The sequence below is a fragment of the Mustela putorius genome, unplaced genomic scaffold (genome assembly GCF_011764305.1).
Source record: "Mustela putorius furo isolate JIRA1106 unplaced genomic scaffold, ASM1176430v1.1 tig00003836_pilon_pilon_pilon, whole genome shotgun sequence".
Taxonomy (NCBI): Eukaryota; Metazoa; Chordata; class Mammalia; order Carnivora; family Mustelidae; genus Mustela; species Mustela putorius.
This window is the reverse complement of record NW_025421989.1, coordinates 38624721-38649837: the sequence shown is the minus strand read 5'-3', so window position 1 is coordinate 38649837 and position 25117 is coordinate 38624721. Positions and strand designations below refer to the sequence as shown.

Sequence of the window (25117 nt, the reverse complement as noted above, 5' to 3'; positions counted from 1 at the left end):
TCCAAGATGAATGTCCAAGAGTGCAGCTGCTGGATCATAATGGTAATTGCATGTTAAGTTTTTTGAAAAGATTTTATTTATTTCAGAGAGCGAGATAGAGAATGTATGAATGGGGGGTGAGGGGCAGAGACAGAATCTCAAGCAGACCGCACACTGAGCACAGGGCCCCAACGTGGGGGGGGGTGGGCTCGATCCCACAATCCATGAGATCATGACCTGAGCCAAAACCAAGAGTTAGATGTTCAAATGACTGAGGCACTGTGACGCCCCTGCATGTTTAGTTTAAAAAAAAAGAAAGAAAGAAAAAGCCTACCAAACTATTTGTGAGAGCGAATGTACCATTTTACGTTCCCCAGAGCAGTGTGTAAACGATCTAGTTTGTCCACATCCTAGTCAGCATTTAGTATTGTCACTATTTTTTATTTTAGCCAGTAGGTGTGTAGTGACATCTTATTGTGGGTTTAACTGCCATTTCTCTGATGGCTTATGTATGCATTGCATCTCTTTCCATGTGCTTATTTGCCATCTGTATATCCACCTTGGTGAAATGTCTGTTTATGTCTTTTGCCTGTTTCTAATTGGACTGTGTTTTTACTGTGGAGCTTTGAGAATTCTTTATATATTCTAGATACTAGCCCTTCAGCTAAGATGTGATTTGCACATATTTTCTCCCAGTCTGTAGCTCGTCTTCTCATCCTGTTAACTGTCTTTTGCATAGCAAAAAAGTTTCTAATTTTGTTGAGGTCCAATTTATCAATTTTTTCCTTTTATGGATCGTGCTTTTGACGTTAAGTCTAAGAACTCTCTGCCCAGCTCTAGAGACTGAAGTTTTTTTCCTAAAATTTTTATAGTTTTACATTTTATGTTCAAGTCTGTGATCCATTTTGAGTTGATTTTTTTTTTTTTTTAATGTAAGGTCAGATATTTAGGTCAGGATCCATTTGATTTTGTCTTTGACTATCCATTTGTTGAAAATACTGTCCTTCCTCTACTGAATTGCTTTTGCACCTTTGTAAAAACTCACTCGAGCATTTCTTAAAATTTTTATTTATTTATTTATTTTAAAGATTTTATTTATTTATTTGAGAAAGAGAGAAAGAGAGAGAGATATATCACAAGTAGGCAGAGAGACAGACGGAGAGGGGGAAGCAGGCTCCCCACTGCGCAGAGAGCCCAATGCCGGGCTCAATCCCAGGACACTGGGATCATGACCTGGGCCAAAGGGAGAGGCTTAACCCACTGAGCCACCCAGGTACCCCTCATTTGAGCATTTTTGAGTGGTGTTTTTGGTGTCTGTTCTGTTCTGTTGGTCTTTGTATCTGTCTTTCTGCCAAAGCCAAACTGTTTTTATTACTATGGTAATATCATAAACCTTAATATCAGGTACAGTGATTCCTTCTACTTCAGTCTTCTTAAGATTCTTCTTTGTCTAGGGCCTGTACCTTCCATACGAATTTTAGAATCAGCTTGTCTATGTCTACAGGTAACTTTGCTGGGATATTGATAGGAATTGCATTAGACCTCTAGATCCTTTTGGAGGAGAATCGGCATCTTTACTATGTAGAGTCTTCTAACCCTTGAACTTGATATGGGTCTCCATTTCTTTAGGTCATTTTTGATTTTTTTAATTAGCATTTTATAATTTTCAACTCACATATCTTGTGTATGTTTCAAATTTCATTTTCTTTGGAGTGATTGTAAATGACATCATGTTTTAAATTTCAGTCTCACGTGTTCATTGTTAATACATAGAAGTGTGATGGACTTACGTGTGTTGATCTTGCATCCTGTGACCCTGCTGAACTCAATTACTAGTGGTAGGATTTTTTTTTTTGGTAGATCCTATGAAGTTTTTTTATATAAAGAATCTTGAAACCTATAAATAGAGATAGTGCTTTTTCTTTCTTTCCAGTTTGTATCCCTTTAATTTATTTTTCTTGGCTTCCCATGGTGGGTAGAACTTCTACTAATGTGTTGAATGAGTAGAACAGACATTCTTGCTTTGTTCTTGATTTTGGGAGAGCATTTAGTCTTTAACTATTAAGTGTGAGGTTAGCTATAGATTTTTTGTAGATGGTCTTTATCAAGTAATTCCCCTATATTCTTAATTATTTGGGGGTCTTTAACATGAATGGGTGTTGCATTTAACAAATGTGTTTAACTTGTATTACTTGATATGATCATTTTTCTTCTCCATTTGTTGATATGGTAAATTACATTGATTTTGAAATGTTGACCTAGTCTTGCATAATAAATCTCAGGTGGTCATAGTGTATAATTCTTTTCATACAGTGCCAGACTCAATTTGCTAATTTTTTTGTGGAGGATTTTTACATCTATGTTGAAGTGAGATTTTGGTCTGTAGTTTTCTGATTTTGAACTGTCTTCTATGGTATGGTATCAAGATAATATTGACTTAATAAAATAAGCTGGGGATAGTTCCCTCCTCTTTATTTTCAGGAAGAGACTGCATAAACTTGGTGTTAATTCTTATTTAAATATCGGGCAAAATTCTCCAGTAAAGCCGGCTGGGCATAGGGATTTCTTTTTGGCTTTAGTTGTAAATTCAGGTTCTTTAAAGGTTACTCTTCAGATTATTTCATCTTGGCTGAGCTTTGGGAGTTTGTGGTTTTGAGAAATTGGTTCACTTTTTTAAGTTGTTCAATTTATGTGTGTAAAGTTGGTCAGAGTGTTCCCTTACTATCTTTTTAATGGCTATGGCATCTATTAAAATATCCTATTTCATTTCTGTTATTGGTGATTTGTATCTTAACTCTTTTTAAAAGCTTTTTCAGTCTTGCTAGAGATGAATTTTATGAATATGTATTTTTTGAAGAACAAGTTTTGTGTTTGACTTTCTCGGTTTTACTGTTTTTTTTTTTTTAATTTTGCTGGTTTCTGCTCTAATCTTTATTATTCCCTTCTTTGGGCTTTTAAAAAAATTATTTTACTCTTCTTTTTCTAAGTAGGAACATAGGGGATTGATTTTGAGACCTTTCCTCATTTCTTTTTTTTTTTTTTTTTCAGATTTACTTATTTTCTAGAGAGAGAGTGAGAGAGCAGTGTTGAGGGGCAAGGGCAGAGAGAGAGGGAGAGAGAACCTCAAGCAGATTCCTCACTGAGCATGGAGCCTGACATGGGGCTGGATCCCACGACCCTGAGATCACGACTTGAGCTGAAACCAAAAGTCGGCCGCTTAACTGACTGGACCACCTGGGTGTCTCCTTTCCTTATTTCTAATGTAGGTATTTAGTGCAAATTACCCCCTACTGTTTTAGGTGCGTTCCACATATTTTGATATGTTGCATTTTCATTTTCTTTCCATTCTACCTATTTTTAAAAAAATTTCTGAGCTTTCCTTCTTGACCCATATACCGTTGAAAAGTGTGTTGTTTGATTTCCAAACATTTAGAGGTTTTTCCTGTTGTTCTTCTGTTATTAATTTATAGTTCATTGCCATTATCATCAAATACAATCTGTATGATCTTAATTCTTTTGAATTTGCTAAAGTCGCTTTTATGGTCTGGAGTATGGTCTAACTTGGTTATTGTTCCACACACACTTGAAAAGAATATGTATTCTGCTCTTGTTGGGTAGAGGGTTCTATATAAGTCAATTAGGATCTGTTGGTTACATGTGTTGGTTGCCCAGAGGTTTGCTGAAGTCCCCAACTGTAATTGTGGATTTATCTATTTCTCCTTTAACTTTACTGGTTTTGCTTCATATATTTTGACGTTTTGTTATTTGGTGCATACACATTTAAGTTTGTTGTGTCTTTCTGGTGGATTGATTCTTTTATCATTATATAAAGGCTCTATTTTCTCTAGTAATTTTCTTTGCTCTGAAGTCTAGTGTATCAGTTACTGATAGAGCCACTTTTGCTTTTTTTAAATTAGTATTTGCCTTGTGTATCTTTTTCATATCTTTACTTTTAACTGATTTCTGTCCTTGAATTTGAAGTGAGTTCCCTGTGATCAGCAAGTAGTTGGTCATGCTTTATAAATTCACTCTGCAAATCTGCCTTTTGATTAATGTATTTGGTTATTTACATACAAGGTGGGTTTTGGTGTGTTAATGATTATGTCTGATATATTATTTCTGTTTGCTGTTTCTTTCCTCTGTTTCTTTTTTCTGCTCTTCCCATGGGATACCAGAACTTTTTTGTTGTTGTTGTTAGGTTTCCATCTTGATTTATTTATAGCGTTTTGGAGAGTATAGGCTTAAATTTTTTTTTTTATTATGGAAGTATAATTGACATGCAATGTTATATTAGTTTCTGGTGTTCAATATAGTGACTAAGTGGTATAAATTTCCAGTTGTAAAATAAATAATGCACAGGGATGAAAAGTAGAGCATAGAGAATATAGTCAATAATACTGTAATGACTGCGATGCCTGGGTGGCTCAGTCAGTTAAGCATCTACCTTCGGCTCTGATCATGATCCCAGTGTCCTGGGAGCCCCCACGTTGCGGTCCCTGCTTAGTAGAAGGCCTGCTTCTCCCTCTCCCTCTGTTGCTCCTCCTGCCTGTGTTCTCTCACTCCCTGTCTCTGTCAAATAAAATCTTAAAAAAAAATTATACTGTGATAACCTTGTATGGTGACCACACTGTGGTGACAGTTACATGATAAAATTGTCAAATCACTATGTTGAGGGTTTCTCTTAGTGTAGTTACATAGTGGTTGTTCTGGATCTTACAGTATTTATGGATGATTTACATAGACTGTGGTCTATAACTATCAGCGTTCTACTACTACAAATGAAGCATGGAAACCTTACTTATGTTTAGGTCCCTATACCTTTCCCACTTCTCAATATTATTGTTACAAGTATTGGATTATAATTTTTGCTTCAGTCGTTGCTTTTGTGGGATCAGGGACTACTGAAGCAGATTTTCAGATGCTAGTCCCAAAACACACTCTGCACAACTGCACAATCACTACCCCCTCCCACCCTTGGGCCTCTATCTTCTACTGTCCTCACAGCTAGGGGACCCATCTGCCTCTGCCCCCTGAAAGTCTTTATCAGTTCACCAAATCTAGCTGGAAGGTGTGCTTCCCTTGTATCTCACCCCTCTACTCTAACCCATCATTTTTGAATCCATGGCTATTACCCCCAGACTGCTGGGGGAAGGAGGGAAGTCTGTGTTGCAAGCACTTTGTTTTTTCATGCCATCTTCTTTGACCCTCAGCTTGCATCAGATACTGTGCTAGCTGGTGTGTTATTATAGGAGTGTTGAGCTTGGGGGTTGGGCGCTCAAGTCAGCGTTCTACCCCTAGCATGCTGACACATGCGCACACCCGCGCCCATGCATTCATGAACCTCCATTCCCTGAACAACTCTCTTGTTTTACCTTGAGGTAGACTTTCCTCCGTAATATCCTTTAAGAAGGTACCAGGCCAGGTCATGAACTCCTGGTTTCTGTCTCCAGGTACATTGCCCATGTGTATACCCCTCACAGCTGCCTTTGTATTTTCCATTCTTTCAGTCTTCTCAGTGGAACCAGTGGCTGCTCTTCATAAATTCAAGAATTAATTTCAGCTAGATCCCTTAGTTCAGTGAAGGTGATAAATTTTACTAATATTTGTTGTGCTCAGAGTTTGAGAAGAGATTTTTTTTTTGTCAATGTATAAAGAAAATTACCCATTAGTTCACTTACTTACTCCTCTTACTCTGTTTAAAAAAAAAAAAAAAAAAAACCAACTGCAGTCAAGCACAGCTTTTAGAAACTAAATGCATTAGTATGTTATGCTTTCTACTGTGAATAATGGAATACCTGATTAATAGAGGCTTAAAGAAGCAGGGATTTATTTATTTTTTCGCTGAGCCAGAAGTCTGGAGGTCAGTGGCTACTGGCACACATTTAAAGGCTCAATTTTGAGCCACCATTTCTGGTGTCCTCCCCATGATCCCAAGGTGGCTGCCGCAGCTCTAGGCATCATGTATACATCTCAAGGCAAAAAGGGATGAACTAGGGGCAGTGTCACTTGTCCCTTGGCTCAAGGGGACAAAATCCTTTTCCAGAATCCCAGAACAGACTTCTGAAAAGGAGGCTGAGGAAATAAGTGGAGTGTTTGGCTTTTCTGGCTTCTAAATGGAGATAGGCAAGGAAGAAGCAGTTTGGGTAGGATGTACTGATCAGCTATAATCAGCCAGTGATTTTAACCGACTTTGCTGGGGAAGCCTTTAGAATTCTTTTTATTGATTGGTGTTTTGAACTGAATTATTTAGAGGAAAAAAATCAGTTTTTTGAGGAAGGGGCTGCACCTTTCTTTAGATCTTATTGACCTTTATCTTCCACTCTACTGATTTAAATACCTTATTAAATATACTAAAGCAATGTCACTATTCTATTGAGCTGATGGCTGAGCACAATAATTTTCCAGCTTATGTTTGGAAAGAGAAGAAAATTAGCTGAAAAAAAAAAACGTTTGAAGGTTACTTTAACTTGGCTTTTTTATTTTTACATTTGGGCTTTGTTTTTGAGTGATTTAGCTTTATTAATAAGTAATGATAGCTTTCCTGCTCTTTCATGCACTCCAAGATCCCACTCTGCCTGAGGCAATTTCGTTGTTATTTTCTCTGGGAGGTTCATAGCATCTACTGAGTGACTTTTTTGCTCTATAAAAGTACAGAAAAGAAGAAAATAGAAAATGTGTTCCTAAAATAAATATGATACGAAGGGAGGGGGAAAAAAAACCCCAAAACTATTCATGGAATAGAAGCAAACTAGAACCAAACTTGATCAAGCAGGAATATCTGAGAATGATCATTTTAGATAATTCTATATCCTATTTTCCATTAACCTCCGAAGGCAGAAAAGTAAGTTGTCAAGAACGGACATGGAAATAGGAAATTCGAACTCGCTATCTTCAGTCCTTAGGTTTCCGGTAATTGTTGGTAACTGGGAAGGGCTTTCAACAGCACTCTCGAATACCTGTTCTGGTTTTGAGGAAGGGGTGATGAAAACTGCTATTAATGTTTAGGTCCCTTTAGCTCATCTCTTGGTGGTCCTGGTGGTCATTTGCGTTAGTGTATTTGTCAAATTAAAAGTGTTAATTCAGGGGCGCCTGGGTGGCTCAGTGGGTTAAAGCCTCTGCCTTCGGCTCAGGTCATGATCTCAGCGTCCTGGGATCGAGCCCTGCATCGGACTCTCTGCTCAGCAGGGAGCCTGCTTCCTCCTCTCTCACTGCCTGCCTTTCTGCCTACTTGGGATCTGTCAAATAAATAAAATTTTTAAAAAGTGTTAATTCAACCTTGGTGATGTAAACAAGGGGAGCTCTAGCACATTCCTTGAACAGGCACAAACAGCGCAAGGTCCCATGTTTAAAGGCTCACATCTTGAGTTTGCCTCCTGGATGAAGCACTTAACAGTCACCCACAGCAGCTGAGTGACCTTGGGCAAATGACTTAAACCACCCCCGCACCCCCAACGTGTCTGAGTATCCTCATCTACAAAATGGGAATAATGACAAAGCATTCTCCGAGATTCGCTCTGAAATGAAGAGGATCGAAGGCTTTTAAAGTACTTGAAATGGTGCTGGGCACGTTGGCTGTTACGGTCACAGGAATGATATTCATATCCGCGAAGACAGGCTTCCAGCTTAGGGTGGCCCTAATGAGCTGTCAGTTTCTTACCAAGCACCTCACTCTTCCTTGACTTTGTCATGTGGTTGTCAAAAGCATCTGGGCTTCTCCAGGCAGCCCAGAAAGAAACAGCGAGATTCTGACGTGCCGGAACTGAGAAGGAGAGATTAGAAATGGATAAACACTGGGTGTGGTGCATAAACAATGAATCTTGGAACACTGAAAAAAATAAAATAAAATTAAGATGTTAAAAAAAAGAGAAATGGATAAACAACTCACGATACTAATGACTAGAGGCTGCTTCTCAGTTTGGCTTAGCTTTATGGCTTCCGTTGTGGCCCTGACAATTCGCTGACTATTCAGTAATCAATCTGAGCGTGTGATAAAGTTGCTCTTCTAATTTTTAGCAACAGGGAAGGGGCTGGTGGTATCAGCTATTAATTTGAAGTGAAACATCAAGGTGAGTCTGGATCTCGCAGCCATGGTGGGACCCGGGGAGTTAGGACACGAAGGGAGCACGGTTTCTGGGGATTATATATTCCTCACTTTGTCATTCACTAAGACCTTTGTCCAGTTTGGGACTAAGTACCATATTGCAGTCACTGGGGCAAGGGACAGGTTAACAAGTGGTCCTATGAGATTACATCAGCAAATGTCAAGTGCATGTGCGCGTCAGGAGAAGCAGACATTTGAAACAAGTGCCGTATGGACTTTCACGTCATACCCAACAAATCCTCGAGCAATTAGTTTCTGATATATGCAGTTTTGAACTGAAATTTCCCACTAACAGGAGCGCCTGGGCGGCTCAGTGGGTTGAGCCTCTGTCTTCGGCTCAGGTCATGATCCCAGGGTCGTGGGATGGAGAGCCCTGCATCGGGCTCTCTGCTCCGCGGGGAGCCTGCTTCCTCCTCTGCCTATTTGTGATCTGCCTGCCTCTCTGCCTACTTGTGATCTTTGTCTGTCAAATAAATAAATAAAATCCTTTAAATAATAAAAAAAGAAATTTCCCACTAACACTCTGATAATGCAGAAATGGCATTTTGCGTGCTATGTTGATGAGAATAACCATAGAAACCGATATTACTAAACTTTTGGGTTTGAGTGTATGAATTTACAACCCACAAGCCACAACTTTAGGAAAAATTTTAGTAATAGTTCCTTTCATACTTAAAGTATTCTTTTTAAGAGTTAGGTCTGGCCGATTTAATTGTATTCAGCAAAAGAATTGAAGTATTTGACAAGTATGTAGTTGGTACTCTTTGGATGGAGATGTTGCTCATCGATTTTTTTTTCTTTTCTTCAGTGTAACAGTATTCATTGTTTTTGCACCCTACCCAGTGCTCCATGCAATAGGTGCCCTCCCTAAGACTCACCACCTTGTTCCCCCAACCTCCCACCCCCCGCCCCTTCAAGACCCTCAGGTTGTTTTTCAGAGTCCATAGTCTCTCATGGTTCTCCTCCCCTTCCAATTTCCCTCAACTCCCTTCTCCTCTCCATCTCCCCATGTCCTCCATGCTATTTGTTATGCTCCGCAAATAAGTGATACCGTATGATAATTGACTCTCTCTGCTTGACTTATTACACTCAGCATAATCTCTTCCAGTCCCGTCCATGTTGCTACAAAAGTTGGGTATTCATCCTTTCTGATGGAGGCGTAATACTCCATAGTGTATATGGACCACATCTTCCTTATCCATTCGTCTGTTGAAGGGCATCTTACTTAGTTCTTTCCACAGTTTGGTGGCTGTGGCCATTGCTGCTATGAACATTGGGGTACAGATGGCCCTTCTTTTCACTACATCTGTATCTTTGGGGTAAATACCCAGTAGTGCAATTGCAGGGTCATAGGGAAGTTCTATTTCTAATTTCTTGAGGAATCTCCACACTGTTCTCCAAAGAGGCTATACCAACTTGCATTCCCACCAACAGTGTCAGAGGGTTCCCCTTTCTCTACATCCTCTCCAACACATGTAGTTTCCTGTCTTGCTAATTTTGGCCATTCTAACCGGTGTAAGGTGGTATCTCAATGTGGTTTTAATTTGAATCTCCCTGATGGCTAGTGATGATGAACATTTTTTCATGTGTCTGATAGCCATTTGTATGTCTTCATTGGAGAAGTGTCTGTTCATATCTTCTGCCCATTTTTTTTGATATGATTGTCTGTTTTGTGTGTGTTGAGTTTGAGGAGGGTTTTTTTTTTTAAGATTTTATTTATGCATTTGACAGAGATCACAAGTAGGCAGAGAGGCAGGCAGAGAGAGAGGAGGAAGCAGGCTCTGCTGAGCAGAAAGCCTGATGCGGGGCTTGATCCCAGGACCCTGAGATCATGACCTGAACCAAAGACAGAGGCTCAACCCACTGAGCCACCCAGGTGCCCTGAGTTTGAGGAGTTCTTTATAGATCCTGGATATCAACCTTTTGTCTGTACTGTCATTTGCAAATATCTTCTCCCATTCCGGGGGGTTGCTTCTTTGTTTTGTTGACTGTTTCCTTTGTTGTGCAGAAGCTTTTGGTCTTGATGAAGTACCAAGAGTTCATTTTCGCTTTTGTTTCCTTTGCCTTTGGAGACATATCTTTTTTTTTTTTTAAAGATTTTATTTATTTATTTGACAGACAGAGATCACAAGTAGGCAGAGAGGCAGGCAGAGAGAGAGGAGGAAGCAGGCTCCCTGCTGAGCAGAGAGCCCGATGTGGGGCTCGATCCCAGGACTCCGAGATCATGACCTGAGCCGAAGGCAGCGGCTTAACCCACTGAGCCACCCAGGTGCCCCTGGAGACATATCTTGAAAGAAGTTGCTGTGGCGGATATCGAAGAGGTTACTGCCTATGTTTTCCTCTAGGATTCTGATGGATTTAACAGGAACTCAATTGAATTTTTTTCTGAATTTATGTATTGTAGTTTCTCAATGTTCACAGCATTGGTGGGTCTTATGTCATAAAATAAAAGGCTCTAGGATGCCTGGGATGGCTCAATGGGTTAAGCCTCTACGTTTGGCTGTGGTCATGATCCCAGGGTCTTGGGATCGGGTCCTGCATCCGGCTCCTTGTTCAGTGGGGAGCCTGATTCTCCCTCTGCCTGTTGATCCCCTGCTTGTGCATTCTCTCTGTGTCTGATAAATAAATAAAATATTTAAAAATAAAACAAAGGCTCTGTGGGTGCCTGGGTGGTGCAGTCGGTTAGGAGTGGACTCTTGGTTTCAGCTCAGGTTGTGATCTCAGTGTTGTGAGAGTGAGCCCTGCCTCGTGCTCTGCACTCAGCATGGAGTCTGCTTTAGTTTCTCCCTCTCCCTCTGCTCCTAGCCCCTAGCACTGTCACTGTCTCAAATTTTAAAAATATATCTAAGATATAAGGCTCAGTTTTTTGGTATTCTTAGTCACTGTCACTAGCTGGACAAAAATGTGCTAACAAGAGTTCATAGCAGTTGTGTATGTGTCTGGGGGTAGGGAGCCGGCACTCCTCCTCTACCCTCTCCCTCTTCTCTTTGCTGCTGTGGTGGTGGAAAGGAAGGACTAGACTCTCTGAAAGTGCTTCAGGTTTAATCTGCTGTTTTGGTCTCCACCAGAAATTTCAGAATGAGAAACTGAGCCCAGGAGCTGTGTCAATAGGTAGGCTAAGGGGTCAGCTGATGGAAGTCCTTCATCCTTTTTATATATTTATTTTTTAATTTTTAAAAAGCTTTATTTATTTGAGAAAGAGCATGAGAGGGAGGATCAGAGGCAGAAGTAGACTCCTTGCTGAGCAGGGAGCGTGTCGTGGGACTTGATCCTGGGGCTCTGGGATCGTGACCAGATCCGAAGGCAAATGCTTAAGTGACTGAGCCAGCCAGGTTCCCTTCCTTCATCCTTTTTAGTGCTTTTCCTCTCTCATCTTCTGCTCCCCAACCCTTCCAAAGTGGAAGTGAGGCTTGCGTGAAACTTTCAAATCACCTCCCCTCACTCTTCCTTCTATAACACATCCAATCAGATGTTGGTTTCTTCACCTGATGGTGGCTATGGCAGTGCCACTCAAAATGTGGCATGTGTGTGTGTGAGACACTGGGAGTCTTTAGAAGCTTATATGGCAATTTGACATTGCTATGATTTCCAAGGGTGTGATCAGTGGGCTTGTAAGACTTTGTATGTCTTTGTATTTATTTCAATTTCTTGTAATTAATTTTATTGTATATTGGAAAGGTATTAGTCTGAAGCAGTATTGGGAAAATCATCAACTTGCCCTTCTTCAAAGATAGTTCGAGGCCCCCTGTTCTATATCTAGAATGTCCCTTCCTTCCCATTCTCATTGTGCCTCCCTTGTGCTGTCCTTTCTCATTTGTGCCTGCTCATGCACTAACAGCTCGCTAAGTCTGCCTGCCTCTCCCATTTCTTTCCAACCCACCTTTGTTTGTTGGTTTTTTAATGTCTGGCACAAAGAGGTGAATTCATTATATTCGTCTATTTCTGGCATTACGTCATTGATCTGTGCAAGGTCCATCTCTGGTTTTAGGTATTTTTATTCCGTATTGGTCCTTAACCTTAATCTCATTCTTTTGCCGCTTTACATAAGCTTCCATATAAATATCTCTGATGCACATTCTGGAACCTGTATGTTTCCTTGCAAAATATATAACACTGTGTGTGTGTGTGTGTGTGTGTGTGTGTGTGTGTATTTTTAGAAACAAATGTAATTATTATTATAGATAATCATTTTTTTTTCAACCAACAATGTTTGAAGGATATGTGTTGCTGTGTGTACATTTGATGCTATGGACTGAAATGTGCCCTCCCCGGATTCTTGTGTTGAAGCCTCAACCCCCAATGTGAAGGTATTTGGAGATGGGGCCTTGGGAGGGAATGAGGTGTAGAGGAGGTCATGAGGATGGGGCCCCCATGAAGAGATTAGTACCCTTTAAAGAAGAGACACCAGAGAGCTTGCTGTCTGTTTTAGTACCCTGTGAGGACAAACTGAGAAGCCAGTTTCTGTTGTTTCAACCACCCAGTGTATGGTATTTTGTTGTGGCACCGTGAGCTAATGCATCTGGTTTAGTGCTTGGTTTATTGCTTCAAGCAGTGAGGTGAAATTAACATCCACCATTAAACCATATTTTCTTGTTGATTTCATCAACACAGATCTCTAGATTACCTTCCACTTCCCCAAAACACCATGACACATTCTCATATTTAACCACTTATTGACTACTGTGAGAATTTCTCTGAGATATATATCCAGGGGTGAGATTCTTGATTATTTTATTTTCATTTCAGATGTATGCAGTAGTTAAATGTGAGGCTTTCCATAGTATAGACCTCCTTATGTATTCTACTGTCTTACCCTCTTTCTAAACTTGAACTTGTCCTTTTTTATTAGACTCACTACTCTCTTGCCCCTCCTGCTGGGTGCTGTCAGCTCAGCTGCTGTGTATTACATGTAACCTTGTCCCCAACATCCTTACCTGTCGTTTGCTGTCCGATTCATCCCGTTCCTCCCTGCCCAGGACAGGATCCATTTACCCATGGGACCTTACCACTGCTCCTCCAGCCTGGCTGACCAGAGCTTAAGGTCACATGAACTTAAGTTCAGAGGCAGGCTTCACTAGTTCCAGCGTCCCTGTGGGTATGCTAGTCTACTTCCCTCTACTTTGGTTTCCTCATTGGTAAAAATGGCAATAATAAAACCTATCAGATAGTTCGGTGATGGTGAAATGAGATAATGTACAGAAAGCCCTCTGGAGTCTAGCTCACAATGAGTGGTCAGAAATGGTACCTGTACTATTTTCTAGTTTTCTAGTTGTTCCTTAGATCTGAATAGTATCTCACCAGCAAGACTGTGGGTTTCTTCTTAGGGTGCAGGCTGCGTCTTATGCTTATTTTAACTAGTAAATCTGGCATACAGCTTGGAGTACAGTAGATGCTTAAGAAACATGTGTTGGTTTGACCTGAGGTGAGTTTGTGATTGCCTGAAAGGACTTGCTTTATTTTATTTATTTTTATGTATTTATTTTTTCAAAGAGTGAATGCACAGAGTTGTAATACACAATGCGAGGCAGAATGGCATGAGAGCTGAAGGGGCAGTGGGTATGTGCAGGGAGCAGCCACTGGAATTCCTTGGAGCCTCTGAGGTTACTTGCTTTAAAAGAGGAAACAATGCTGGGTGTCTGGGTGGCTCAGTTGGTTAAGTACTGCCTTCAACTCAGGTTGTCATCCTGGAGCCCGAGGATTGAGTCGAGGGCGGGGGGGGGGGGGGGGGGGGGTGCGTCACTGCTTAGCAGGAAGTCTGTTTCTCTCTTTGACCCTCCCCCCTCTCAAGTTCTCCCTCCCTATCTCATTCTCTTTCTCAAATAAATAAAAGCTTAAAAAAAAATAAAAGAGGGAGCATTCATGGAAATGCGGGAGGAAACTCCAGCATTCGTTTTAACCAACCCAGTTTTTGCTTTGCTTTGGTGATTTGGGATTGACTTGTGGTAATCTGAACGTGTATGAGTGGCAGGTTTGTGGGGGAGGGGAGGTCAGAGCTTGGTAGAGGTCATGACAATGGATTCTCCAAGGGACAGAGCCAGGCTGCAGCTCACCATCTTAACCACCGCCTCTGGCCTCCCCGTCATAGCCTTTGAGCTGGGTTGTTCATCTGCCCAGGGCAGCTGTTGTGGCCTTGTCTCCCATGCGTGGGGCTGCTCAGGCCCTTCCTGATTATTCCAGGCTGCCTTCATTTACAAGAGGAAACTGGGTCTTTTCTTTTTCTCTTCATTCTTTCTAACATTGAGTATTGTATTTTTTATTTTGATTGAGGTATAATTGACACATTATATTAGTTTTGGGTATACAAATGATTCTGTATTTGTATATATTGCAAAATGATTAAGTCTAGTTAGCATCTGCCACCACACGTAGAAAGTTTTTTTTCTTGGGATGAGAACTTTTTAAAATTTAGTTTCAGTGAGCCAACATATAGTACATTAGTGTCAGATGTAGTGTGCAAGAATTCATCAGTTACATACAACACCCAGTGCTTGATGAGAACTTTTAAGATTTACTCTCTTTGAGACTTTCAAATAATACAGTACAATATGAATTATAGTAACCATGTTATACATTACATTCTAGAACTTATTTTATAACTAGATAATTATTCCTTTTGACCCCCTCACCCATTCTCCCTCCCACCCCCACCTGTGAACAACCACCAATCTGTTCTCAGTATCTGTGAGCCCGTGGTGTTTTGTTGTTTGTTTGTTCGTTTGTTTTTTGTTTTTAAGATTCTACATATAAATGAGCTCAGATGATATTTATCTTTTCCTGTCTCATTTCACTTAGCGTAGTGCCTTCAAGGTCCATCCATGTTGTCACAAATGGCAAGGTTTCATTCATTTTTTTATGGCTGAATAATTGTGTGTGTGTGTATCTTGTGTTTTCTTTATCCATTGATTCATTGGTGGACACTTACGTTTTTATCATGTTTTAGAAGCTATTGTAAATAATGCTGCAGCAAACACAGAGGTGTATATATTGTTTTGAGTGATATTTTTATAGATAAATACCCAGAGGACTTGCTGGATTGTGTGGTAGGTAGTTCTGTTTGTAATATTTTCAGGACCTCCACACTGTCTTCTCCCATGTCTGCACCAATTCCCACTCCCACCAACAGGGCACGAGGGCTCCAAGATTTTATTTATTTATTTGATAGAGAGAGAGAGATCACAAGTAGACAGAGAGGCAGGCAGAGGGGTAGTAGGAAGCAGGCTCCCTGCTGAACAGAGAGCCCGCCGCAGGGCTCGATCCCAGGACCCCGAGATCATGATCTGAGCCGAAGGCAGAGGGTTAACCCACTGAGCCACCCAGGTGCCCCACGTCTTGTCTTTTTGAACAGGAACTATTGTCACAGGTGTGAGGTGATATCTCACTGGGCTTTTGATTCCCATTTCCCTGAGGCTGAGTGATACTGAGCCATTTGTGTGTTGTCTTTAGAAAAATAACTGTTCAGACGCTCTGCTCATTTTCTCATTTTATTGTTTGTGTTTGTGCTTTTGAGTTATAGGAGTTCTTTATATATTTTGTATATTAGCCCCTTATCAGATAGAAGATTGGCAAGTATTTCCTGCTGTTCATAGGTTGCCTTGAAATGAGGTCTTTTCAGACCTCTGGTCAGAATTCTCTGAGTCATGCTTTTGCAAAAGACGGTTGCCCCGACAAAAAATGTTAAAACTCCAGCGACAAATTCAGGGTAATGGTTACCCACAGGCGAGGCAGGGAGGGGAGCAAGAGATGGCTTTGCTGTAATCGGAGTTGTTTTATTTTTTTTATTCAGGGCTGCGGCTGGATGTTCACCATGTATGACATGTAGCACAATAAATATTTATTTACATTTGTTATAGATATATTTATTATTTATATTTAGTTCCTTGTGCACAGAGGCAAAGGATATTTGCAAATGGACTTGCTAGGCCAGACGGCATCTGCACTTGTCACTTTCCTGGGTATTGCTGGATTTCTTCTCCGAGGGACTCTTTCTTTTACTTCCCTGCTGCATAGCACGCGAGCTGACGTCGGCCCACATCTTTGCCAACCCTCGGTAGCCTCGTCCAGGCTTTTCTCTCTCTGCCCAGATCCCCAGAAAAGACAGGAGGGGAGTGAGGAAAAGGAAAGGCAAATTTTTAAAATGAGGATGAGAATGTCAGCTCTGAGGAATTTCCTGTTACATTCATTTTAATGAGGAAAAGATTTTATTTTCTGTGTCAGTGCAAATAACGTTTAGACTTACGTAGGAAAACTTACATTTTCACTCTGAAGTAGAGGATCCCCCCCCACCAACCCCGCGCCGTTTGCATTCTTGGCAAATAAGTAGAATAGACCAATTAGCAAGCTAATGTTCTAAATGTTCACTTGCAGTAATCGTTATTTTTAACCATTTTAAATAGCATGGAGCATCGGGTTTCTTCTTGATTGCTTTTCAAAGTTTTGAATTTGCTAAAGTGAATTGAATTTAAAAATGTGACCCAACTTTCTGGGTGAAGGTGGATCATAATTATTTGCCACTAGAAGGTGCATTTTGTAATGGGAAAAATAAACCGTGGGGGATGTGTTTACCTTTTAAAAAAACGAGTAGGACAAGACAGAAAGCCATACTTCAGCCATTTTATGTTGTGGCTTGCATTCACAGGTGGGAAAGGAGAAGTTCCACAAATCTCAACATTGGGGCTTTTGCAACAATGTGAGCATGCTGGTGAGTGAAGATAAACCTGGAATTGGTGGAGAACTGCTTTTCGGGCAAAAGATGAAGCCTAAATATAGTGCATTTCCTAAAGGAATTGGAAGTGATGCTCCATCCTGGGTAGCTTTCGATAAGCAGGTAAGTCCCATGGCACTGGGAAAAATGCAATTGTAAAATGTGACATGTATGATATAGTAAATATTGGAGAAAATTTGAGCCCTCGATGTAAATGTTCAGGCTCGTTCTTTTGTAAAGACACATTGCAGAAGAAAAATACCCCACGGCGCCTCTTTCTGACCAGGCCCACTGGTTTCAGGACACTGAATGTTTATCTTTCTTGGCTAATGCTTATCAACCTTTCTCCCTTCTCCTCCCCTGGACAGGATAATCTGTCCTCCCGTAGACGCTTAGAGTCTGGTCAGTGTCACTGTTGGTTCGTGAGTTGCCATTAGTGAAATCATGTTGTTTGATTTGGAACATGCCATTAAATAGCAACAGAAAGATGTATTCTCTTTTCTGCATATTAATCATGGTTCCCCATCCCTCAGAACCAAAGGGTGATGGGGTATGAATTGTAGAAGTGAATGAAAGAGGCGCCATTGTTAGACAAGAACCTGAACTGAACGTATATGTGTACATAACACACACATATCATGGAGTATTGATAATTGAAAAAGGTGATCCATTTGAATATCTTTAAAAGGAACTAAGATTAAAGGGAAGAAAACTGCAGGATGACCAATTATTGCCCATAAGACAGCACAATGGATGTGTTGGGTTTACGAGACAACCTTGTATTGCGGCTCACGTTCTGTTTTCCAAAAAGGAACCTGTTACTAGATTATTTAAATTCTGTAATTAAAAATTAATTCAGGACTGTGGGGCACCTGGGTCGCTCAGGTGAGTGTCCGACTCTTGGTTTTGGCTCAGGTTGTGATCTTGGTGTTGTGAGATTGAGCCCTGTGTCAGGCTTTGCGCTGAGCAGGGAGTCTGCCTGGGATTCACTTTTTCTCTCCTCTGGCCCCTCCCCCCAGCTTGAGCATGTGTGTGTTCTCTCTTGCTCTCTCTCTCTCTCTCTGCCCAAAATAAATCTTAATACAAGTAATTCAGGACTAGATAAAGAATTCAGACCTTAATACCCTAAGTTTACCAGGTGGTTTTTAGCAGCTTTAGCATGGATTAGTTGGCAATACTTTGGTTCCAATTAAAATGTCTCAAATTTGATAGAAATGACATATTCTGTGTCATCTGTTTTAGGGTTGATCAATTAGAGCACATATTTTTTTTTTGAAGCCCATTTCTGACACTTATGGAGATCTAACAGACTGCATAGGAAGCTTCTTTCCAGGGAAATCATCTCTACTTTGAACATGGACCATTGTTTCTCTCTCTCTCTGTCTTTAAAAAAAAATTTTTTTAATTATTTTCAGTACCTGGCCCAATGTTGGACCTGGAGTTCAGAAGCAATTTCTGGGCTAACTTACATGGCTGGCTCGTTCATGGTTTCCTGTTAATATCAATCTTATAGGTGTTTGCACATCATCATTCTAGAATATTTAATTTGCAAGTGACAAAGAAAGATTCTATTTTTACTTTTTGTGTCAAAAAGAGGGTATTGACAATAGTTTAAACTCATCCACTACTGAATAAAAGTAATGTTGGAGGTGACAGTATATTAAACTATTCTTTTGCACTGAAAGTTGAAAATTCATTTTATTTCCTGTTTTTCTCAATATTTAATATGTGCCTTTCAAACCTATTTTGCAGCCCTTTAATTACTTATAAAATTGTGTAGAATATTTCATGAAGTTGGAATGATTTTAGCTTCAAACTTCTTGAGAAAATGAAGAGCTTGCTCATTTTAGGCCTAACTAAATGCAACATAATTCTTTCAGTTATTTTGTTGGTCAACTTCAATTAAATATTCATTGAGCTTTCAATGAGACACTAAGACTATGAAATATTTACGTGCTCTGATGAGATTGTGAACTACAGCCTGGATCCTGGTTAATACCCAGAGAAAATTATAAAGTGCTTTCCTGTTCGTGGTTCAACAAAACAAGTCAACACCTGTTAATCATTTTTCTTAAAAATGAGACATCTTTAACTCGTTGCCAGTTCTCTAATGACTTTTAATCATAGCAGTATATCCAGGCTTATATTCTCAAACAGTGCAAGATAGAAATAAAGGCAGTTCTTTGGAAAGTGTATCAAACTCTACTCTTTGTCACAGATGCCCTGGTGCCCACCCAGGTCCATGTTAGGGGTGGGGCACCCAGCTCCCCCAGCTGTAGCACGTGCTTTGGCAAACAGCTCATACCCATAGCCCTTCACGGAGTGGTGTTCTTGGCCGATGGACATTGCATTACCCAGAGAAACGTGGATGGTTGCACTGGCCCCATCACCGTGAGAGGAGGTAGCAGATGGCTAACTGATTTATCAAGGGTGAAAAAGCTGAGCTGCTTCAAGGCTAGACAACTCTGTATTGTGGATTTCGGCTCATGGCCCCTTGCGCATCAGGCCCAGGCAAAACTTCACGTGTGATTGCATCCTTGCTTGGCTCATTTCCCTTCCCTTGGGTGCTCCCCTCACTGCTTAAAAGTTTCTCCTAAGTAGGTGCCCTTGGGGGCACCTGGGTGGCTTAATCAGTTGACTTAGTCCTACTCTTGGTTTCAGCTCAGGTCATAGTCTCACGGTGCTGGGGTGCACCCCCATTTGGGCTCCGTGCTCAGTGCAGAGCTGCCTCACATTCTCATTCTTCTGCCCTCTGCTCCTTCCCTGCTCGCTCATGCCTTCTCTGTCTCTCTCTCTCTTTCTCAAATAAATATACAAAATCTTGAAAAAGAAAGAAAAGAGTGTGCCTTCCATAAATCCCATGCACCTGAATCCCTGTTTCAGGCCTTGCTTCTATGGAGCCCAACCTAAGATGACATTCTGGGTTTTATCCGGAATTCTAGAAGTGACCATAATATTGCTCTGCCCAGGCAGACCATCTGATCACCAGCAGAGAAAAGGTGATTTGTGATCACCAGGAAGAGCCGGCCTTTACTATGTTGCATGGGCCCCATGGCAGACATTTCTAGCTGTTTCTCTTTCACTCACCACCACCCCCCCTTCTTCTTATAGAGGGAACCCTGGTGTTATTGTGGCTGCACTTGTGCCCACACAACCGAAAAGGGTTCAGCTGCTCAGGCTACTTGCGGCTATGGGCTGGTCAGGGGATTCACTTCTGGCCAGTGGTATTTGGGTGAAGGTTTACTGGGTAGGGTTCCTGGGAAATCTGTTTTTTTTCCCTAATTAAAAGAGGCTCGGCTGATAATGCTTCCCCTGCGCTTCGCCATATCTGTGTTTTCTTGTCTGGAACTAGGACCTAATTCTGCAGCCATCTTGGCATCATGGAGGCCCTGGGCTGCCTGTCTTTGTTGTATGAGAAAAATCAGCCCCCATTTCAGAGGTTCTCCGAACCTAGGGAGGCCTTTGCAAATGTGGGCAGGTGTTTTGGGTTGTCATAGTGACGGGGACTAGGTGGAAGCAAGTGAGGCCCTTAACTTGGTGGCAGAACTCACGGGGCACCAGAACCTCAGTGATCAAGCGGGATAGTATTCTAATGAACTATCGTCAAGAATCAAAATGAATGCCAACATGCATGATAACCGAACTAGCAGTATTTTAAATGAAGACAAGATCCATGAACTGCCATGCTGGGCCATATTGGAGGCGGAGGCAAAAGGAAAAAAAAAAATCAGTAGTACTGATTCCATCTTTATTTACCATTTTTTGGAATTTTGATATATTGTTTCCCATGGCTCATTGGCATTCATCTGGATGTTTTAAATGGCCTTGCCTAGGGCGGTGCCTGGTCCAGAGGCACCTTCCCGTGTTGAGTACTAGTGATGGGCCAGCTAGTACCGCCATGTGGAGAGGGCCACCCTGGATGGGGGACAACGTCCTCCCTAAGATACCAGTCCTGCTGCCGTTGAGAAACACAGTCCTAACTGGCCCTGGGAGGGTTTATGCTGATGGCCGGTTTTGCATGATACTGCATCCGCCCCCCACACCGCACCCCGAATTCGTCGAATTCACGTGAATACAAGCAAGTGCATGCATATTCACACCAGTTAGTTCGAGCCATCATTCCAGCATGACAGCGAGGAAGAAGCAGGCTTGGGTGATTGTTCTCACTCTGTAAGTGAGGAGTCATTGGTAAGAAGTGGGGCAGGGACCAGGAGCCTGAGGCTCTGCGTTGGGCGGTGCTCCTCACGAATGGTCCGTGTGACTGTGGCTTTAGTTACTTTCCCTCTCTGAGCCTCAGTTACCTGGACCTTGATGAGGGTCTCGGTGGGCTGATCTCAAAAGCCCTTTCACCGCTAGCAGTCTGTGCTTCAGACTTTGGTCTTAGTAGGCATAACATTTAGTCTGTGACTCAAAGAAAATTCCAACTTGTTCATCCTAGAACAGAGCCCAGATCTTGGATCTTTCGGCCTTGGGGTTCTTTCTAATGACACCAGGTACCTACATGTTTCATTGGAATATGGCATTTACTAATTTATCATCTGCTGCTGTGGTTACTGTATATGATCTGTCATTAGCCGCTTTTATAAAAAGACTAGTTTAAAATACCCAAATAACTGAATGTTTTTATATGACTTTTATCTGGATGTTAAGTACCATTTGCATTGACTCTATAATTACACTCTCATTTCTTTTCATTTGGCAGTGACTCCTAGTTAGCCTAATTTGTTTGCTGTTTTGCAAATGACTCTATTATAGTAAATGGCAGGATAAAGGTTGATCCTATGGGGTATGCATGCATTTAAAAATATTATTTCATTTTTTCCATCTATAGTAAACATAATAATTATAATCAGAACTACTGGCCACAGAATTAGAATTTTAATAACTTTGCATTCATTGACATTGGGTTTGTGGTAAGCTGATTATGTAGTACTGTGTGAATCTTTATGCTTTGAGCAATATAAACATAACTTTTTAAAACATAATTTGATCTCTTGGGTCACCTTGATTTTTTTAAGAGAGTTAAAAAAATTTTTTTAAGATTTGTTTATTTGTCAGAGAGAGAGAGAGAGAAAGGGAGCACAAGCAGGGAGGGTAGCAGGCAGAGGGAGAAGCAGGCTCCCCAGTGAGCAGAGAGCCTGATGCGGGGCTCCATCCCAGGACCCTGGGATCATGACCTCAGCCGAAGACAGATGCTTAACTGACTGAGCCACCCAGGTGCCCCTAAAAAAGTTTTAAATTTTTTATTTATTTATTGTTGGCATGCAGTTGAAACACAATGTTTTGTTAGTTTTGGGTTTACAACATTTATGCTGTAATATATATATTATAATATATAATATATAAACTATATGTATTGGGAAGTGATCATCATAATAAATCTAGCTACTATTTGTCACCATACAAAATTGTACAATATTATTATTATTTTTTAACATTTAATTTTATTTTATTTTTCAGTGTCCCAAGAGTTATAATATTATTAACTGTGCTGTACATTGCATCCCCGCGTCTTATTTATTTTATAACTGGAAGTTTGTGCATTTTAACCCACTTTCTTTATTTTGACCCTCCCTCTATTCTGTCCCCTCTGGCAACCCCCAGGTTGTTCTTTGTATCTAAGAGTCTGTTTCTGTTTTGTATTGTTTGTTCATTTGTTCTGTTTTTTAGATTCCACATAGAAATGAAGTCATACATGGGACACCTGGGTGGCTCAGTGGATTAAGCCTCTGCCTTCAGCTCAGGTCATGATCCCAGGGTCCTGGGATCGAGCCCCACATTGGGCTCTCTGCTCGGGAGGGAGCCTGCTTCCCCCCTCTGTCTCTGCCTACTTCTCTGCCTACTTGTGATCTCTGTCTGTTAAATAAATAAACAAAATCTTATTAAAAAAAGAAATGAAGTCATACAGTGTTTGTCTTTCTCTGAATTATGTCACTTACTTAGCAGAATGCCCTCTAGGCTCATCCATAGTGTTGCCAATAGCAAGATCTCCTTTTTTATGGATGAATAACATTCCATCGTATATACAGGGCATCTTCTTCTTCTTCTTTTTTTTTTTAAATGCTGGATTTTTTTTCAAAGATTTTATTTATTTATTTGATAGATAGAGATCACAAGTAGGCAGAGAGGCAGGCAGAGAGGGTGGGGGAAGCAATCTCCCTGCTGAGCAGAGAGCCCAATGCGGGGCTCGATCCCAGGACCCCAGGACCACGACCTGAGCCAAAGGCAGAGGCCCAAACCCACTGAGCCACCCAGGCGCCCCTGTTGGGTATCTTCTTTATCCATTCACCCATTGGTAGACACATAGGTTGCTTCCATATCCTGACTCTTCTGAGTAATGCTACAGTGAGCACAGGGATACATATAGTTTTTTGAATTCGTGTTTTCATATTCTTCAGATTAATATTTAGAAGTGGAATTGCTGAATCATATATGGTAGTTCTAGTTTTAATTTTTTGAGACACCTCCATGCTGTTTTTCATAGTGCTGCACCATTTTGCATTCCTACCAACAGTGCACGAGGGTTCCCTTTTCTCCACATCTTCGCCAGCACTTGTTTCTTGTCTTTTTGGTACTAGCTGTTCTGACAGGTGTGATACCTTGATGTGGTTTTGATCTGTGTCTCCCTGATGATGAGTTAAGTTGAGGATCATCCACTGTCTGTGGGTCATTTATATGTCTTTTTTGGAGAATTCTGTTTAGGTCCTCTGCCCAGTTGTATGTTGGATTTTTAAAAAAAATAATGAGTTATGTGAATTTTTTTAAATGTACTTTGGATATTAATTCCTTATCAGTTATATTATTTGTAAGTATCTTTTCTCTTTCAGTATTTTGGGATTTTGTTTTGTTGATGGTTTCCTTCACTGCGCAAAAGCTTCTTGGTTTTATGTGGCTCTGCTTATTTTTGCTTTTGTTGCCTTTGCCTGAGGAAACCCATTCAGAAAAATACTGCTCAGACTGATGTCAAAGAACTTACTACCTATGTTTTCTCCTAGGAGTTGTATGGTTTCTGGTCTTACCTTTAAGTATTTAATTCACTTTGAGTTTATTTTTATATAAGGTATAAGAAACTGGTCCAGCTTCATTCTTTTGCATGTAGCTGACCAGTTTCCCAGGCACCATTGGTCGAAGAGATGGTCTTTTTCCCATTGGATATTTCTGTCTCCTTTGTTGAAGATTGATTAACTATATACGCGTGGGTTTATTTTTGGATTCTGTTCTCTTCTATTGATCTATGTGTCTGTTTTTGTGCCAGTAGCGTACTGATTACTGTAGCTTTGTAGTATAGTTTGAAATCATGGAGCATGATACCTCCAGCTTTGTTATTCTTTCTCAAGATTGCTTTGGCTAATCAGGGTCTTTGGTGGTTCCAGGCATATTTTAGGACCATTCTGTTTTTGTGAAAAATGCACCATTGGTATTTTGATAGGAATTGCATTGAATCTATATAGGTTGCTATATAGATTCATGACCCTGTATGTCTTTTCATTTATTTTGGGTCTTCTTCAGTTTCTTTCATTCGTGTCTTATAGTTTTCAGAGTATAGGTCTTTTACCTCCTAGGTTAAATTTATTCCTAAGTATTTTTTAATTAAGTTTTAACTTTAATTCCAGTATACTTTTAACATATAGTATTATATTCATTTCAGGTGTACAATGTAGTGATTTAACAATTCTATACATTACTCAGTGATCATCACCATGAGTGTGCCTTTTTTTTTTTTTTAAAGTAGTCCCCAGGGGGTGCCTGGGTGGCTCAGTGGGTTAAAGCCTCTGCCGTTGGCTCAGGTCATGATCCCAGGATCCTGGGATCGAGCTCCGCATGGGGCTCTCTGCTCAGCGGGGAGCCTGCTTCCTCCTGTCTCTCTGCCTGCCTCTCTGCCTACTTGTGATTTCTGTCAAATAAATAAATTTAAATCTTTAAAAAAAAATAAAGTAGTCCCCAGGCCCAGTGTGGAGCTCAGTGCTGTGGGGCTTGAACTCATAACCCTGAGATCAAGACCTGAGTTAAGATCAAGAGTCAGACACTTAACTGACTAAGCCACCCAGGCACCCCATGATGAGTGTGCTCCTTAATCACCAGGGTTTACTATGTAAAATATAATGTTATATGCAAATGGTAGCAGTTTAAATTCTTCCTATCCAATTTGGATGCCTTTTATTTCTTTTTCTTGCCCACTTGCTCCAGCTAGGATTTGTTACTATGTTGAATAGAAGAGGCAAGAGTGAGCATCCTTGTGTTGCTTTCAGCTTTTCACCATTGGATATGTTAGTCATGTGTTTGTCATATATGGCCTTTAATCTGGTGTATCACGTTGATTGATTTGCGGCTACTGA

At 40.8% G+C, this 25117-nt stretch overlaps 1 protein-coding gene across 4 annotated transcripts in view; it reads left to right on the top strand.

Moving 5' to 3' along the window:
• The window catches only part of EFHC2 (EF-hand domain containing 2), a 192382-nt gene that overhangs the window by 13742 nt on the left and 153523 nt on the right, over positions 1-25117 (top strand). For 2 of the 4 annotated variants that reach the window (XM_013057519.2, XM_045089478.1), the window contains exons 1-2: positions 3133-3241; positions 16716-16904. In XM_013057519.2, the coding sequence (XP_012912973.2) occupies positions 3137-3241; positions 16716-16904 (294 nt within the window). In that variant the 5' untranslated portion in view covers positions 3133-3136. Of the gene's footprint in view, positions 1-3132; positions 3242-16715; positions 16905-25117 lie in introns of those variants that run through there. The other 2 variants (XM_045089479.1, XM_045089480.1) reach the window with 1 other exon arrangement.